The 18,048-nt window shown below is 35.1% G+C and overlaps 3 protein-coding genes and 1 pseudogene across 4 annotated transcripts; 3 read left to right on the top strand and 1 right to left on the bottom strand.

Moving 5' to 3' along the window:
* Window positions 1-1,049: 1,049 nt before the first annotated feature.
* LOC132190469 (uncharacterized) lies at window positions 1,050-1,781 on the top strand. Its single transcript, XM_059605469.1, has one exon. It carries the CDS (start codon window positions 1,167-1,169, stop codon window positions 1,539-1,541), a length of 375 nt encoding a protein of 124 aa, XP_059461452.1. The 5' UTR covers window positions 1,050-1,166; the 3' UTR covers window positions 1,542-1,781.
* Window positions 1,782-4,804: 3,023 nt separating this feature from the next.
* LOC132189581 (uncharacterized) lies at window positions 4,805-5,305 on the top strand. Its single transcript, XM_059604323.1, has one exon. It carries the CDS (start codon window positions 4,805-4,807, stop codon window positions 5,303-5,305), a length of 501 nt encoding a protein of 166 aa, XP_059460306.1.
* Window positions 5,306-6,696: 1,391 nt separating this feature from the next.
* LOC132189579 (protein SIEVE ELEMENT OCCLUSION B-like) lies at window positions 6,697-9,341 on the bottom strand (annotated as a pseudogene).
* Window positions 9,342-9,665: 324 nt separating this feature from the next.
* On the top strand, window positions 9,666-14,734 carry LOC132189954 (protein SIEVE ELEMENT OCCLUSION C-like). 2 transcript variants are annotated; one of them, XM_059604811.1, is made up of 8 exons: window positions 9,666-9,873; window positions 11,885-12,086; window positions 12,221-12,310; window positions 12,454-12,896; window positions 13,519-13,607; window positions 13,711-13,776; window positions 13,868-13,932; window positions 14,089-14,734. In XM_059604811.1, the coding sequence occupies exons 2-8, from the start codon at window positions 11,895-11,897 to the stop codon at window positions 14,521-14,523; spliced, it is 1,380 nt and encodes a 459-aa protein (XP_059460794.1). In that variant the 5' UTR covers window positions 9,666-9,873; window positions 11,885-11,894; the 3' UTR covers window positions 14,524-14,734. The 2 variants fall into 2 exon arrangements, with proteins under 2 accessions (XP_059460794.1, XP_059460795.1); XM_059604812.1 differs by having other exon boundaries at window positions 11,876-12,086.
* The last annotated feature ends 3,314 nt before the right edge of the window (window positions 14,735-18,048 follow it).

Here is an 18,048-nt window from a genome sequence, read left to right as displayed (position 1 = left end):
AGTACGTAAAGTAAAAAGACGTGATTTTTTAATTAATAGGTGAGGATCTGGATCACAAAATTTTTAATAAAACTATTAAACGAAATGTGTTTTTCGTGCGCTCAAAAAATGACAGAATTTTCCTCTAAATTGGGTTGGAAAAAATTCTTCAAATTTATTTTATAAAAATGACATGAGTCATTTTCATGTGAGAATCACATGCTTTTTTTTTAATTGTAAGGACAGAGTTAGAAGTAATTTTATTTAAAAACAATGATTTTCACATGCTATTTAAAAAACGAGTAGAGATTTTCGGCAGCTTGGGGTCATCCCAGCATCTGCGAAAGTCTGATGTGGCCAATTTTTTTTTTTTTTTTAAATGCGTCAGATATTTTGTTTTTTTAAAAAAAAAATAAAATAAAATTGAAGAAGAGAGATATTATAAGGGAAATTCAAATTTGAAGTATTAGTACTAAATTTGAGGTATTAACACCAAATTTAGGATGATCGAATCCTTTTTAGGTGATACAATCCCTCAAAGGTTAACCTTCCACTTCTAGATTTTAATTTTGAATAAAAAATAAGTTTTAAGGCATTAAAAATTAAATATTAACTCATAGGAATTTAACTAACAAAAAAGAATGACAAAATTTTTTTTTTTTTTTTTTTAATATATGTCGGACGCTAAAAAGGCAGCGGCATAACAAGACTCTTAAAAAATATGTGATTATCACATCAAAAGTGATACATGTTATTTTTTGAGGAAAACTTTCCCTTAAAAAAAAAAAATACTCCAACGGTTTTTATAGACGGTAGAAATTTGTCTTTTTCCAGGTTGGATGAATTACCTAAACAGTCCCACAACTCCATACCGCTTATGCCGTTACTGACACTCGTAGCCAATGCGCAGAGTCTGACGCGGATACAACACAAAAACCGGCACCGCGCACGTCCCACGGTTTCTTCCCTTATTTCCAGCTCAGCTTTACTCGTCCTCATCCGTCTTTTTCCATTTCACTCTCCCCCAGGGCCCCACATCACTCCTATTTACTATATATGACCCCCCATTCCCAATTCCGAACCAGGCAACCACCAGCAAATACCAATACCACCCTCATCGCCCGCTCAATCCCTCTTTCGCTTTGGATAACCGTTCCTCTTCTTCGAGTAGTAGTCGAGTACCAGCAATGTATAGCGAATGCCAGCAATCTTCCACGCCGTCGCCGAGGCACAAGCTCAAGCTCTGGTGTTTCTCCTCCTCCGTCCACCACGTCGAGCCTCCGGAGGCCGATCAGGACAAGCCGCGGACCCCGCGCTCGCCCTACGCGTGGATCAAATCGACGGCACAGGACCTGCCCGAGATTGGTGACCGATGCAAGAACCTGATCTCGCGGATCGGCAGGGCCCGCAGCAGGCACCACCGCTCGCACTTGGCGGACTTCAGCTACGACCCGTTAAGCTACGCGCTCAATTTCGAGGACGACACGCGGGTCGACGAGTTCCCGCTCGACTTCTCCGCTAGGCTGGCGGCGTCGAGGAGGGAGATCGTTGCGTTTAGCTGAGAACGATTTGCCGTTTTGGGTCATGTTGTTTGTTTGTATGTACAGAGACAAGAGTGCCTGACATTGATTTTGTCTTGTCGGGAACTATGTAGTGTATGTATTTTGTAAGTTTCAAATTAATTTATTATGAATTCAATTTTGCTACTGTTAATTTAGGCGTTTTTCTGGACATGCACTGTCAGTCTAAAAATGTGTCTTTCTCGGAAGGTGCCATTCCCCACTCCATGAAAAGTACATTTTGGATTTAGATTAGCAGAATTGTTAGCAATTAAAACAATAAATATGAGAAAGAGCGGATTACTTAAGAGTTGCACGGGCACATAGATTTCGTATAGATTTAATATATGAATTGCTAGTAGTCCAAGTAGCAAAACTGTGAAATATTTCTATTTGTTGATTATGGTGGAAGGGTTTTTGGCTCAAAATTATAAGTAATCAACACGAAAAAGAAGAGTGAATTTTTTATTTTTTTTAATTGGGTTATTGAGAAATTTCTTTCGCTAAAAAACTTTAAAAAAATTCTCTGTACAAGCACTTTTGTACAAAACTTAAAATTCCTGTGTGCGCTTATACCCTCGTGATTGGCCGCCGCCGAAACAAGTTTTTGCCCAAAAAAAAAAAGAGTCAACAAAGTCCAAGTTGAAGCGTTTCTTTGACCTGAAAATATTTATTTTTACTTTAACCCGAAGATAGGAGCGTCACGAGGAAAATGTTGGAGCCTAGGAGAGGTGGCGAAGAGTCGTCACGAGTAGAGGCTCTCTCTTCTTAATGCGGGGTGGAATTGGAATTTGAGGTGTGAGAGAGGCGGGGCTGAGAGTTGGATAATTCACGAAAAATAAATTTTCTCATTTCGCACCGTTATAGTTGGTAAAGTCAAAATTTTTAATGGCTTATTCCACCAACTTTATTTTCTGTTACCGACATGAATATGGTGACAATCCGTAATGTCAGTAAGCAAAAAAATGAAAAAGTTAATCGATAAAGTCGGTTTGGTTAGAAAATATTATTCTACTTTGATAAAGTATGTGTCAATCGATTCTTAGTCGGTACTCAGCCGGCAAGCAGTAAGCAGTTATTTTGCAGCGCCCTAAGGAGAGGTAACTAAAAAATAAAAAATTTTAAGTGTAAAAAAATTAATTTCAAAAGGCTAAACTCATAAAAAATAAAAAAGACATAAAATTAAGAAATATTTTAAAAATTTTGGGGGACTTCTATCCCCTCAAAGCTCAGGGGCAATATCGTCCTTGTCTTAATGCATTAGGATGTATTTTAATAAAAAAAGAATGTGTTTTACTCGAGAAAAATTATCATATTATATACATTAATTTCTATAATCCGATAAGTTAAACAAACATTTGTCTTTAAAATATGTAATTCTTGAGAAGTAAATTGTGAAACCTATTGCTGCTGATGAGGGAGTCTCTCCCCTTCTCCTCTACTACCTCCTTCTTTCTTCTCCCTCTCCTTGTTTTTTCTCTTTTCTCTTTCACGTCCACTACCATCCCACCGACCTTCACGCATCAATTTGCCGCCCACGCGCTGGCGTGCTAGTGACGTCGTCACTGGTACAACTTCAGTCTGTCAGATCCACTCCTCCACAATCCCACGCGCCAATCTGACAACATCGATCGCCAATCCAGTTTCTATGTCACCACTAGGAGTGATGTATTTTACGGTTTTTTGTTTTTGTTTATGTATTTTCGCTTTTGCTCTTGGCCTTTGAGCTGAACAGTGATAGTTTTGGTGTGAGGTGTTATCTCTCACAACCGATAAAATAAAATTACTACTGTCATAAGAGAAGTTATGCATGGGCTAGCGAGGCTGTTATCATATATAGTTTTTGATTGTGAGATTTTACTGATTGTATCTATGACATTGTATTAATATAGCTTTCGATTATGTTATGTAAGAGCGTTATGTTCTGAGATGTTAGAGTTGTTATGCTCTAGATCTTATTTTGAATGAAATATGAAAGATTTATTGTTAAAAAAAATATATAATAAACAAAGTACGTAATTCTTACAAGTATTTTAAAGGGTAAAGTCCATTTAACCCCCTCAAATTACTACATCAATGACACTCTACCCTTCAAATTATTAATTACGACAATTTACCCCCAAACTACCAAAACAATGACAATGTACCCCCAATTTTTTTTAAAATGACGAAATTAGCCTTACTAAAATAAAAATAAAAATCCTAAATTTTATTTTATTTTTTCAAAATTTTAAGGGTATTTTTGTTTTATTGAAAATTTTATAGGGGTAATTTCGTCATTTTGCTAGCATTAATGGGTACATTGTCATTGTTTTGGTAGTTTGTAGGGTAAATTATCGTAATTAATAGTTTGGGGTAAATTATCATTGGGGTAGTAGTTTGAGGAGATTGAGTAGACTTTACCTTATTTTAAAAATACTTGAAAAAATTACATGTTCTTAAAATAAATACGTTTGCTAATATATAAGTCATGGGCCAAGGCCCCAATCTCTCGGAGCTCAAGCCCATAATCAAATAACCCAATAAATACAAATAAAGAATACCCACCACATCCCCTCTTAGCTATCCGACAAATTAGTATAGGTTTAATTAAATCTATAAACAACCCAAAAAATAAAACACGTTCTCTATTAGGAGGGAGTAATAAAATACTGGGAACTTTGCATAGAAATAGCGTTAGATTCGCATGCACACAAGAAAAATATCCATACAAAGCAACAAGATAAAATAAAGAAGCTAGAATAAGACACAAGATTCAAGAATCACAAGATCAATTTAACGTAATAGGCAAGATTGTCTTCTATTCACTAGTATCAAGGAATGTATGTAAGCCTATTGAGATGGGCATAGGAAAAAAATAATCCTCAAAAAATAATCCTCTCCTAAGGAAACTAAGATTTACAATAAATAATAAATAAGAATCATAATCAAATAATATTTCCTAAGGTAACTAGCTCGGATTTACAATATTAAATTATAAGAGTCGTAATCTTTAGAGATACACAATTAATCCGCTAAAAATGCATTATGATTCCTAATGTTAAATCTACTAGGATTTCTAAACAAATAGGGTCACGAAAAATGACACAAGTGGCATGCACCAAGTGGATTGTGAGCTGGCTATGGGCATGAAGTGAACTTGGACTCAAAACAACGAAGGTTTTGAGGACAGAAGATCTTCTCCGTATTGGATTATGTCTCTAATGAATAATCCTTTATATATAAAGCACTACTCTCGATCTCTCATATTTTTCTCTCTCTCTCCCATGGCCACCCCACGTGAAAAACTGGTCTCCTTTAGTGAAAATTATGATTTAGAAGAACTCGAGTACTTTGAAGATTATGAAGCTGAGAAGAGCACATCTTCGTCTTGCCGCTGTTTCCAGGGGATTTGCTTGAGATGGCGCCCAAATAACGATGGCATACGTGGAAGATATCTACTCCGGCAACGGCAACAACGTGGGGAGGAGAAAGAAGAAAATTGGTTGGTGAATAAAATGACGAGGAAGGTGAAGCAGTTGTCGGAGTCGGAGGTATTGGGGAGGCCGAAGTGGAAGGAGTTTAGGGGGTGTTTTGGTATGCATGGAATGAAGAAGAAAGAGAGGATGCAATTTCAGTATGATCCGGAGAGTTACGCGCTTAATTTTGATGATGGAATACATAATGAAGTTGAAAGTCATGCGTATCATGATGCCATGGCGCATCGATGTGCAGCACCACCACCACCGGGGATGGATAATGGCGAGTTGAGACGTGGTGGTTCTTAATTTCATCTTGTATTAAAATACTTTTTCAATGTTTTATGAAATCCGCTGTTTATAAAATATACTGTATTAGAAGAATTTTTCTCTAATCAATTTGAAGCAAAACTCTGTCATTGGATAACCCTCCCCGGCTGTACCCATAAACCATACTATAAGGAAGGAAGTTTTGATTGCATACCGGCCATGTCAAAACAACCATCAATAGTATTCATGAAGTCCTTTTCATGTCTAACAAGTATGTTTGATAATGGTTTTGAAAAGTGTGTTTTTGATTTTAGTTTGAAAAAATGTTTTGATGTGATATATATAATGTAAAAAGTGTTTCATTTTTTATTTTTTTTTTGGTAGGATTCACATTTGAAAAGTGTTATGCGTTTTAAAAAGTATTATATGGCCTTTATTGGCCTAGATTCAAGTTGCAAGTAAGTAAAAGTGTTGTAATTTGATAATGTATTCTGAATTGTTACCCAAGCATATTTTGATTGGGGGTTTTTATTGGACTCTTGTTGTGTTTGGAAGTTCTTGTTGGACTACCTTTTCGTGACGTGTTCTTGTATGATGGGGCTTATTATTTTGAAATGTTGTGATTTCATATTGAGATAATGTACATTGTCCTACTATGAAGAAGAGAGAGGTTATATATAATTCGGTTGTATACTTGTATTACTTACGCATAATCATAAACGATTATGTAGATACTTTAAAATTGGCATCAAATTACCAACGTAATAAATATATATACCCTTTAGTGGCATTACATAATCAAACTTACTAATACTAATATCGGTGACACTGGTTATCCTCTTGAGTTATTTTACGGTTAATATATATTTTATTTCATAAATCTAATGGTTTATAAGATGTCACATTATAAATATATTATCACAATATTTAAATAATTTAAATAATATAGCACCATCGATCAATATTGTTAGATTCAACAAAATAAAAGATTAACCATAAAATAGCCCATGAGGATCATTGTCCTTTATTTGGCAGGGGTCTGTCCCTTATTTAATAGCACACTCAATGTACCAGCATTTAAATGTTTTATTTCATAGATCTAATGGTTTACAAGATGTTATATTATCACATTATTTAAAAAATTTAAATAATATATTATCATCAATCAATACTATTAGATTCAATAAGATAAAATATTGACCATAAAATAACCTATTTGTCCTTTATTTGGTTGGAATATGTCCCATAAAATTTAATAGCACACTCAATGTAGCATCATTTAAAGCTGATGTTCATGATACAAGGATAGTCAGACGTCATTCCATATGCTTTGGGATCCTTCCACCAATCATGATGTCGAAGGTAGGGGACCAATTTGATGAAACTTGTCATGGTACTCTTTGAAGCAAATTTCGAAACCTCTCAAACGCTTACAGGACTTTCAAAATTGTTGTCCCTTGATCACTAACTACCCTTGTAGACCATTTGGTCAACACAGCCCATCTACTCTTATTCTTGAAGGAACACAATAATTGTTGGATTTCTTGGTTCCTAGAGTGAGATTCGGTCTTCTTCTGGGTCTTATTGTGTTTCCAAAAATGTTGCTGTTTATGGCTTTTTCCAAGGCAAGACACCTCTATGGAAATGTATGCTTCCTTTGTGATTGGATCCTCCGCCACAACGTTTACTTTCTTGGAGAATTGTTCAATCCACCTGTTGTCCTCGCTTCCACAGAAGAAAGTGTACTCTTCGATCTAATTTCAGAAGATATGTCTAATATTAAATTTTATGTAAACACATTATGAATTTTGCTTAAAACTGCATGCATGAATATGTGCACATGTACAAGATATTTATGTATATTAATTTAGAGTTGTGAAAATGAGTCTGCATAGGGTCCAGGTGGATGCATGACAAATGAAAGAAAGACAAACCCAGTGAAAGGGAAGGCACTCATTCCTCGCTCCCGAATCAGGTGGAATATTGCATTTTCGTTATACACATCTCCTTGTAGGTTCATCATCACGACAGTAGGCTCATTCTCGAAGTGCCACTCCTCCTTAATGAACTTGATGCCAGCTAGTGGTGAAAAGTATTGCACTGTGTACCATGGTATTCTAGACCGCAACATCTCAAACTTCTTTTGTAGGCCATCAGTCCATTGCTCCACAATTGGGATCCATACAATTTTATATGTATCAGATTCATACCCATCCTTTCTTAATATTCCATTATAAATTGACTTCAAAATCGAGATATCATCACTGGAGATGTTCAGGCTCGTAATGAGCAATAAAACATTCTTCTTTTTCAGCACGTCGATGCTAACCTGTATTTAATACAATTGTGAAAAATCAATTCAAACCGTTAAATAGATTATTCTTAATATGTCTATTGTATATATATAATTCAAACGAAGTACCATAATATTCAGTTTGTAGCAAGTGTAAAATGAGAAGAATTACTCTTAATGCATTTGTAGAGCTAACCATTTTGTTGGTAGAACCGTCAATAAGAGGCTGCATGTCATCATTGGCGAAAATCAGCACCTTCAAAACCTCAGTGATTTCGTCAGGTGTTTGTAAAAGTTCCTTTAGTTTCCTTGCTTCCCTCATTTCCGCTATAGTGAACAAGCATCGAGGGTCAGCGTTGTTGCCCATTTTTTAAGGCCATTATATTGCGTGGGCAAGAGATTTAATGGACATGTTTCCTTATGAATGAAATCGGCCTTATGGCTAACCTATTTGTAAATTGCGAACCATTATTTGCGGCCTTAGCATGTCGCGGGCGTCACTGATTTTCTTGCCGAAGGGAAGTAGTTCTTGTGTCTTGTCCCTAAATCAGGCAACCATGGTGATTTGCATTAGATTAAAATTAAATGACAATATTATCTATCAAATATTTTATTTTGACACTCAGTGTCTAAACACCGAACCTATGAATTAGCCAATAATTAAGCAATTACACTACAACAACAAGTCTTATAATTGTAACATGTCAAGGACAAGAACTTACTCATCGCTCTTGAGACAAAGCATCTGAGTTGTGCAAGCTGCAATAGTACGTAATGATAATCCAGTAGACTTTCCATGGGTTCATCTCATCCCTTTTATCATTATTAGATAGCATTTTCAGCTCTAAGATGGACTCGATGACGTCCAACACGTCATTGATAAGTTTATTAAGTTCACCAATCATTTTTCCGTATTTTTTAAGGCCTGAGTATTTTAATAAGATGGCAGGCACATGCTTTGAGATCTCCGCTGATTCGACAAGTTGGTGTGATGAGCATTGAAGCTGGGCATGAGTCAAGAAATCCTCGTAATTCAAAGCAAAAGCCGCAAGCGTCAACACTGCTTTAGAATCCCATGAATAGCTTGAGTTAATTTGTTAAGTATTGACATTGTTGTTTTGTGTGCAATTTCCACACTTGGAGCCTTGCATGCCATCTGAAATTACACATTAATTTATTATTATTATTATTATGAACAAAATGCTAATGAACAATACTGTAAAAATGATCACATTCATCTCAATCCTAATTCATGCCACACACATCTAGCTGGGAAAAAAAAAAAAAGATGAGCTATTAATTGTACGAGATTTTTTTGGGTGAAAAAAATGCTATTCTTTATAATAATTACCTCATAGGAAAGTTGATTGAGTGTGCATAATAGTGGATCGAAGCTGACTGATCTGGACACTTTTTCCTCCATGTTCTCCGGGTGTTCCTGGCCCTATAGTAAATAAGAAGTAATTATAAGTATATAAATAAATTTGGTATGCAGAATGACAATTTGTTCACTCCTAATATTATATCCACACCTTCGGACTAGAAGATAAAAGGATAGTCTAGAAGAAAAAAGTTACAAAAAAGAAGGAAAGAGAATCTTCTGAAGAATATGATGATAGAAACACACACACACATATATATATATATATATATATATACCAGTAACACATTGTCGACAATCTGGGTGGAACGCCTAAGGATGTTTTTAACAACAACGAAAAGAGAGTCGGCATCAAATTTTTCGTCAGCTGGAACAATATGGGTTGCAGAAATTAGACCCATGAACTCGTCGTACTTCATGGTAAACGGGTTCGGGTCGTTCCGTTGATCACCCTCACCGGATTGCTGCGCTGTAATTGGCAGCAGAGACGGAGGAAGGGGAGGGCCGGTGTAGGCCAGGGCCCTCCCCCAATTTTGCAAGAAAAAAATTTTAGCAAGTTAAAAAAAAAAAAAAAAAAACTAATTTAGGCCCATTGGCCCTGTCCCAATATAATTTTTTGGCCCAATCCAATATATTTTTGGCCCTGCCCAATCAATTTTTTGGCCGTTGATTTTTTTTTAGGCTTATACCCATAAACCCATTCAAACACACACAAGAGTTGTCGATTGCAGATGGAAAATCCCGATATTGCAGACTTTGCAGTAGAATGAAAAAAAAAAAAAAAAATTCAGAAGAAAACAAAAACTTGGAAATCGCTACTGCAAACCTTGATCTTTCAGTATCCTCTGTAGTCTCAAAGAAGTTGAAAGAACTTCACTTGAACTTGAAGTCTTGATCTCCGGCACCGGCAGGCGGCAGCCGCGGCAGTAGCTTGTAAGTTTTCAAAACCCTATCTTCAATTTTTATGCTTGCTTTACTTCTCCCAAAAATTGTATTCACCAATCACCATTGTAGTCTGTTCACTACCCACAAGAGCTGGATTTAGGCAGTATCTGCAGCCAGCGCTTCTTGCCTCTTGCCTCTTGGCACTTCTTGCGCTATGCTCTGTCTCTGCTCTCTCACTGTTCTTTCTGTTTTCTCTTCTTGGGTTTCTTGAATTTCAGTGGATTTGAATTTTGAATGCGGTTAAATGATGTGAATGAGGGTTGAGAGAGACAAAAGGGTTATGCTTGTTGCCGTTGGGAATGGGTTTTTCTTTGATTCACTGATTGGTTTTTGTTTCTTTTCTCTTCTTTTTTGGCAATTTTAAAGGTTGAACGATCATTTTTCAAGTAAAATTCTATTTGTAATTGTATGGGTTTGTGAAAAAGAGACATTCAAGTTGCACGTTCCAAGGTCCCAACTATTTTACTATTTTACATTTTTAAATTTTCCTATTTTACTTTTTTTTTTTTTTTTTTAGTTTACTTGATGCTGTTAGTCTTTGATTGGATTGCGATTAATCAACGAGATGAAATTCGAAGAGCTTATACATACGGACGTAATATCTTAAAGTACCGAAATCTGAAAATCTTACTTAACTATTTTAATGTATTTTTCATTTATGCTTTCGCTATTACTTAACTATTTTAATATATTTTTCATTTCAATTAAAAAATAATAATTTATGCCTTAGCCCACCGCAAGCCAGTGGACTTTTTAGCTATGTTTGAGAAGAGCCAGGCCCGGCACTGTAGCTGAAACGGCACTGTTCCAGCTACAGTGCCAACTTACACGTGGCAGTAGAAATTGATTTTTTATTTTTTATTTTTTTAAATCAAAATATTAAAAAAAAAAAAAAAATGGGGGTGGGGAACGCTTTGGGGCCATTCCAGCCACCACCATTTTTTAGCCAAATAGGAAACCTGGGTCGCCAAGTGGGTGATTTGAACCCTGGGTGGTGGTGACCGCTCCCCGACCGGTTGGTAACCTCCCAGACACCCCTCATGCCAAAATTATGGTCCTGCCAAGGGTATTGGGCATTTGTAGGGGTGTTCCAGGGTGGCTGGAACCAACCCCCGTTCACCTTTTAATTTTTTGATTTAAAAAAAAAAAAAAAAAAAGATAAAAAATCAACTTTTGCTGTCACGTGTCAGTTGGCACTGTAGCTGGAACAGTGCCGTTCCAGCTACAGTGCCGGGCCTGGCTCTTCCCAAACATAGCTTTTAGATCCGTCCCTGATTGGCAGCATCCTATCGCTGGCCATAGTATTATCGATTGGAATGCTTGGGAGGTTAGAAACTCTTATAGGTTTATGGAAGAACAGCTAGAGAAGCATTCAACGCTGTTAGGAATTCCAAAGACTAGAACAATCTCAAGCACAGCAATATGACCATTCCTCATCCCCAGCAAAGAGAAGAAGTCTAAGAGAACACGCGTGGCTGGTTTTTTTTTAAGTAAAAATCATATGAAGGGCAGGAAATTCGAGAATTTTTTTTTTTTTCCAAAAATATTGTCAATGAAGAGTTTGTTTACAAAAAATCTTCAAGACTTTTTTTATTAAGGCAAAGCCAAGATATATAGATCAACGTGGTCAAATAAAACCGCGTGAAACAATGTCAATAAAATACAACGGTAGAAATGGTACGTCAATGAATAAAGCAAGGAAAAGAGGGGAGCAGGTGTGGTTCTTAGATCTTAGTTTGCATTTATTTATTTTTTAAGAACTCTTGCCAGCAAAAATGTTGAATGGTTCAAAATAAAATAAATAATAATAATAATCGTTTATTACAGAATGCGTAAATTAAATCAATTAGCTTTACTCATTCCTTTAAAAACGTTGATACGTCTTCACCAGCTCCCCTTTTTTTTTCTTTGTTTTTTCTTTTGTTGTATTCATTGAATGCTTCTCTGTTCTTCCACAAAACCTTTTAGAGTTTCTAATTAACCACTCAAGATTTCCCAGAGACAATACAATGGCCAGCGATGAGATTCTGCCAATTTCCGCACAGCAACCCAGTGAGGGTAATCAGCTCCACGAGATCGTGGATCTAATTTCTGCAACCCATATTGTTCCTGCTGACGAAAAAATTGATGTCGACTCTCTTTTCATTGTCGTTAAAAACATTCTCAGGCGTTCCACCCAGATTGTCGACAATGTTTTACAGGTATATATATGTTTCTACTGTCATATTCTTCAAAAGATTTTCTCAAAGTTATGTTTAGTTATTGATGACGATTGATGGGATTAAGTTAGTATTTGAGGTTTCTTTCACTGATGATTACTTATGACTTGCTATAGGGCAATGAACCCCTGGAAAACCTGGAAGAAAAGGTGTCTAGAGCCAGCTTCGATCCACTATTATGCACACTCAAGCAACTTTCCTCTGAGGTAATTACAAAGGAAAGGAAAAATGTGAGATTTTATAATTATATTCAATATAATTCATTCAACAATGTCAGATCATTTTTATTGTATATATAGTTACATTAGCATTTTTTTTTTTCATAATAGTAATAAATGTGCAATTTCAGATGGCATGCGAGGCTCTAGGTGAAGAAATTGTACACAAAACAACGATGTCAATACTTAACAAACTCTCAAGCTATTCATGGGATGCTAAAGCTATCCTGACACTTGCTGCTTTTGCTTTGGATTACGAGGAGTACTTTTTGGCTCTTGTCGAGCTTCATTCATCGAACCAACTCGTTGAATCAGTGGAGATCCCTAAACATGAACCGGCCACCTTAAAGCTCTCGGACCTTCAAAAACACAAGAAAACGATTGATGAATTTACCAAAATGATCAATGACATGTTGGCCATTATGGAGATCATCTTTGAGGTGAAGAATCTATTTAATAATGATATAGAGGAGGGACGTGCAGCATCAATATTGCATGCCCCGGAGCTTGTCTATTGGATTATCATTACTGTTGTAGCTTGCACAACTCAAATGTGTTGTCTCAAAAGTGACAAGTAAGTTTTTGTCCTTGACACGTACTAGGAAAATGAGGGAGATATTACAAATTTCACTATAATTCTTCTACATAAAGATATTGTTGGGGTGTCCACCATTTTGTTGTTGTTCGATCACATATAACCCTTCTTCAATTCCCTTATTTGATTAGAAAAAAAAATATTGTTGTAACTAAAATTTGTAGTGTCTTTAGCAATGCTCCATGTATAATGTACTGTTAAATTACCATTTATCTTAAAAGCTTAAGCTTATAGGAAGACGTAAATTTAATTACTTAATCATTAGTTTAATACTCTCCTTCACGTGTTTGAGCATGGAATATTTAATTTAAATTGGGGGTGAATTGACGGAGTCAAAATTCGATTCCAAGACCTTTAGCTCTGATACCATGTTAAATTATCATTTATCCAAAAACTTAAGCTTATAAGAAGATGTAAATTTAATCACTTAATCATTAGTTTAACATGTACTACATATGCTGAAATCCTTCGTGTAAAAATCACTGTCATGTCACCAATTATAAGACTTTTTGTAGATGAACACGTTGTGTTAAAATAAAATATTTGATAGATAGAATTGTTATTTTAATCTAATGCAAATGACCATGGTTGCTTGATTCAGGGACAAGACACAGGAACTACTTCCCTTTGCAAAAAATATCAGTGGCACCTGCGAGAAGCTAATGGTGACAATAGAATTAAGCGGTTTAGGTATAGGTTAGCCATATGTCGATTTCATTCATAATTAAGGAAACATGCATACTATATATTGAATTTGTTTGTTTGTTTGTTTGTTTGTTTCTAATCAAATAAGAAAAAGCGGGTTACAGATTTAATCGGCAACAAAAGAGGTGGGCACCCCAAGAACAAAGCCCAAATGGTAAACCTACATATTGAATTTGTTGCACGTGCAATATAATATCTTCAAAATGCATGGGCACAACGCTAACCCAAGATATTGTTCATTGCAGAGAAACTGAAGCGAATGAGAATGCGTAACCATATGATGGTCATAGAGCCACGTGGACCCTACGCGGTAAAGTCATTTTCACAACTATATATATATATATATATATATATATATATATATTCTGCACATATATTCTGCACATATCCATGCACGTTGTTTTAAGCAAAATTCATAATGTGCCTTTACATAAAATTTGAGGTTAGACATATTTTGTACAATCAGATCGAAGAGTACACTTTCTTTTGTGGAGGCAAGGACAACAAATGGATCGAACAATTCTCCAAGAAAGTAAACGTTGTGGCTGAGGATCCGATCACAAAGGAAGCATATATTTTCATAGAGTTGTCTTGTGTTGGAGAAAGCCGCAAACAACTACAGTTTTGGAAATACACTGAAACTCGGAAGAAGACTGAAATATTCGACTTCGGGAACCAAGAAATCCAAAAGTTGTTACTTTCCTTCAAGAATGAGAGTAGATGGGCTGTGTTGACCAAAGGGTCTACAAGGGTTGTCAGTGATCATGGGATGACAATTATGAAGGTCTTGGAGGCTTTTGAAGAGTGGAAGGTGAATGTGCGTGAGAGAGGCTTCGAAATTTGCTTCAAAGAGTACTATAACAAGTTTCTTCAAAGTGGTCTCCTGCCATCGACATCCTAACCAACAATGGCAAAGTCAGAAGTTCATCTTTGAATGGACCGAATAAGAATGTAATTACAGGATAAACTTTTTTTTTTCCTCTCTATATACTATAGTTTAGATATAAATTTCCTCTAAACTGAGTTGAAATAATTTTTTTCAAACATAGTCTAATAATTGACATGTCCTCTTACATGTGAGAGACATGTTTTTTTTAAATGCTTAACAGAGTTCCACGGTCAACTCATTTATTTCTAACGTCTAAAATTTCTCCGTCATACACATAAAAGTGTCCAAAAGTCTCTCCCCAACTGCTCATCTCCTTTCTCCTTCTAAAACATGATATGATATGAAAAACTGCCACCAGAGCTGTTATTGTGGACATATTTATTTGAATCCTGAATGAAAGTTTCAACTCGTGTACCCATGGAAAGTGAAACTTGGCCAGTTTGTGATGTAGCGGTTGAAGCCACTTGTCCACCATTGATGCTTGATCAGTTTTGTTAATAAACTGATAAGCCTCTTTGCTGTGTTGCATTGAGGCTCTACAATGTGCTATCTCATGTTACGGACATTTATAAAGAGGGAAACTGGACGTTATTGTTCAAAACTATTTGGTCTGTTTGAGTCGTTTGACTGTTTTCAAAAATACTTTTACGCTGTTTTTGGTATTTTATATATACTGGATGAATAACTCATCATTTTCCATAGCTACACGCTTGAAGCCCCCTATGGTTGGTGCTGATTCTGCTGCACAAGTTTTGAATTGGGTCCTTTTAATTACGTAGGCACGACATACTCAAAGAGTAGACAAGTTTTGCTACTTTGTCAGCTAATAACATCAACCTAACATGGGCTTAAGTTGATCTAGCGGTTGATGATGCTCTCAAAGAGGATGCATCAGTTGATTGATATATATGGAAGACAAATTTTATAATTTTGGATGATTAAGAGCATGTTTGAGATTGTGTTTAAGAAATAGAGTTTTTAAATCATTTTTTTGTCATTATAAGGCTTTTTTAACCCTTAAAAGCGTTTCTACGCTTTTTTTTTATTCTTTTTAAGTTTCAAACAAGCTACACCCGGAACCTACAACATTTCATTTTTTACAAAGGAAATGAGAGAGAGAGAGAGAGCCAGCGCTCCATATTTTGTCTATAATTTGTTGCACAATTTCTCTTGCTAATTTATGAGTTTCACCATTAACTTCTTGTCTTCCATGACATATCTGCCAATTAAGAGACAGGTTCAATGTTAAATTATTACTTGTTTTAAAAGTTTAAGTTTATAGGAATATATAAATTTAATCACTTAATTAATACTTAAATATTTTTTTTCATATGTGCGCTTAAAATTTTAATAAGTGGGGCCTAACATATAAAGTATTAGGGGAGAGTTCACATACTCCCCTCAAACTACGACCTAATTGACAATGTCCCCAAAACTTTCAGTTATGATAATGTCCCCCCAAACTACAAAAAATTGTTAATGTTCCCCCAATGATGAAATTACCCTTAGTAAAATAAAAAAAAAAAATACTAAAACTTTTAGAAGAAAAAAAAAAACCAAAACAAAAAATAATAATAATAAATCCAAGTAGTGACCAAATTTAAAAATAAAAAATTCTCTTTTATAAGAAAAAAAATTAAAAAAAATTCGATTTTTTTTTTATAAAAATTGAACATTTTCATTTTATATTTTTTTTAAATAAAAATTTCTGTTTTAAAAGAATAAAATTTTTGTTTAAAAAAAAAATTCGTTTTTTGGAACAAATTTTTTAAAAAATAAATAAATTCCGGGATGGCTGGTCTGCCCTTGGCCGCCACTGTCGTCTACTCTCGTAGGTAAAACCAAACCCCCCCCTAAAGGAAATGAAGAAAAGAAATCAAATCGTTTGCAAACCCTAGAAAAATTAGATAGATAGATGGATAGTAGATAGGTAGATGCTTATGGGAGAGACACTTGTAACGAGAGCCCTACGACGAAGCTGTCACACTTCTTCTTCACCGTCGTCGTCGAATTTGTCTTCACCGTCATCGTTTTTTTTTTTTTTAAATAAAATAAAATAAAAAAATCAATTTTAAATTAAAATTTCTTTAAAAAAAATTCTAATGTTTTTCAAATTTATAAGGGTATTTTGTTCCTTTTTGAAAAATTTATAGAAGATTTTTATCTTTTCGCTTCATTTCGTGGAGCATTAACAATATTTTTATTAGCCAAAGCTACAACATTGTCAAAATTGAAAGTTCGGGAGATACATTATCAATCGCTGGCATTGGTAGATAAAGATCATTTCAACAAAAATAGACGTAGAGGGATCCAAATACTACTAAACATCTCTCTACTTAGAGATCCTAAGTAGAGATCCTAAGGCCATCAACCCGCCACGTGGCGCATTAAATTTTTTTTTTTTTTTTTTTTTTACTTTTAAAAATAAATAAAATAATAAAAAATTAAAAACAAATATATATATAAAAAGGGGTGGCCGGCCACCACATTTTGGATTGAGCATAAATTCAATAGGTTTTTATGGAATGGAAAGGATGTTGAAGCTGCTAAGGCAAGTGGCTTGGGCTGATGTTTGCTTTCCAAAGAAGGAGGGTGGTTTGGGTTTGAAAATACTTGAAGTTTGGAATAAAACTTCCATGCTTAAGCACATTTGGAGCATTTTTGCTAGGTCTAGTTTTCTTTGGGTGGCTTGGATTAAAGATAACTTTTTGAAACAAAAGAGTTTCTGGAGTGTTGGCATTCTTCGAAATTGTTCATGGTGTACTCTTAGAGGGACATTGCCAAAGGGTTCTTGAGGTTTGAGGTGGGAGATGGGAAAATATTCACCGTCGTCGAATTTGTCTTCACCGTCATCGTTTTTTTTAAAAAAATAAAATAAAATAAAAAAATCAATTTTTAAAATTAAAATTTTCTTTAAAAAAAATTTAATGTTTTTCAAATTTATAAGGGTATTTTTGTCTTTTTGAGAAATTTATAGGGGCATTTTTATCTTTTTGCTTGCCTTGGGAGGACATTAACAATGTTTTAGCAGTTTGAAAGCTAGAACATTGTCAAAATTGAAAGTTTGGAGATACATTATCAATTGGGTGATAGTTTGAGAGATAAAGATCCTTTCCAATCCAAAATGGATTGGAGAGGATCCAGTTGATGGCTAGGATCTCTACTTAGAGATCCTAAGTAGAGATCCTAAGGCCATCAACCCGCCACGTGGCGCATTAAATTTTTTTTTTTTTTTTTTTTTTACTTTTAAAAATAAATAAAATAATAAAAAATTAAAAACAAATATATATATAAAAAGGGGTGGCCGGCCACCACATTTTGGATTGAGCATAAATTCAATAGGTTTTTATGGAATGGAAAGGATGTTGAAGCTGCTAAGGCAAGTGGCTTGGGCTGATGTTTGCTTTCCAAAGAAGGAGGGTGGTTTGGGTTTGAAAATACTTGAAGTTTGGAATAAAACTTCCATGCTTAAGCACATTTGGAGCATTTTTGCTAGGTCTAGTTTTCTTTGGGTGGCTTGGATTAAAGATAACTTTT

This window comes from Corylus avellana, chromosome ca8 (genome assembly GCF_901000735.1).
Source record: "Corylus avellana chromosome ca8, CavTom2PMs-1.0".
In the NCBI taxonomy this organism is placed as follows: Eukaryota; Viridiplantae; Streptophyta; class Magnoliopsida; order Fagales; family Betulaceae; genus Corylus; species Corylus avellana.
This window is presented reverse-complemented; position numbering and strand designations above follow the sequence as displayed.

What these genes read in the sequence shown, in the direction of transcription:
- LOC132190469 (XM_059605469.1), top strand. Translation starts at nt 1,167, where the DNA reads ATGTATAGCGAATGCCAGCAATCTTCCACGCCGTCGCCGAGGCACAAG.
- LOC132189581 (XM_059604323.1), top strand. Translation starts at nt 4,805, where the DNA reads ATGGCCACCCCACGTGAAAAACTGGTCTCCTTTAGTGAAAATTATGAT.
- LOC132189954 (XM_059604811.1), top strand. Translation starts at nt 11,895, where the DNA reads ATGGCCAGCGATGAGATTCTGCCAATTTCCGCACAGCAACCCAGTGAG. An exon ending in TCAAGCAACTTTCCTCTGAG is followed by an intron (nt 12,311 to 12,453) that starts GTAATTACAAAG and finishes GTGCAATTTCAG; the next exon opens with ATGGCATGCGAGGCTCTAGG. An exon ending in CCAAGAACAAAGCCCAAATG is followed by an intron (nt 13,777 to 13,867) that starts GTAAACCTACAT and finishes TGTTCATTGCAG; the next exon opens with AGAAACTGAAGCGAATGAGA.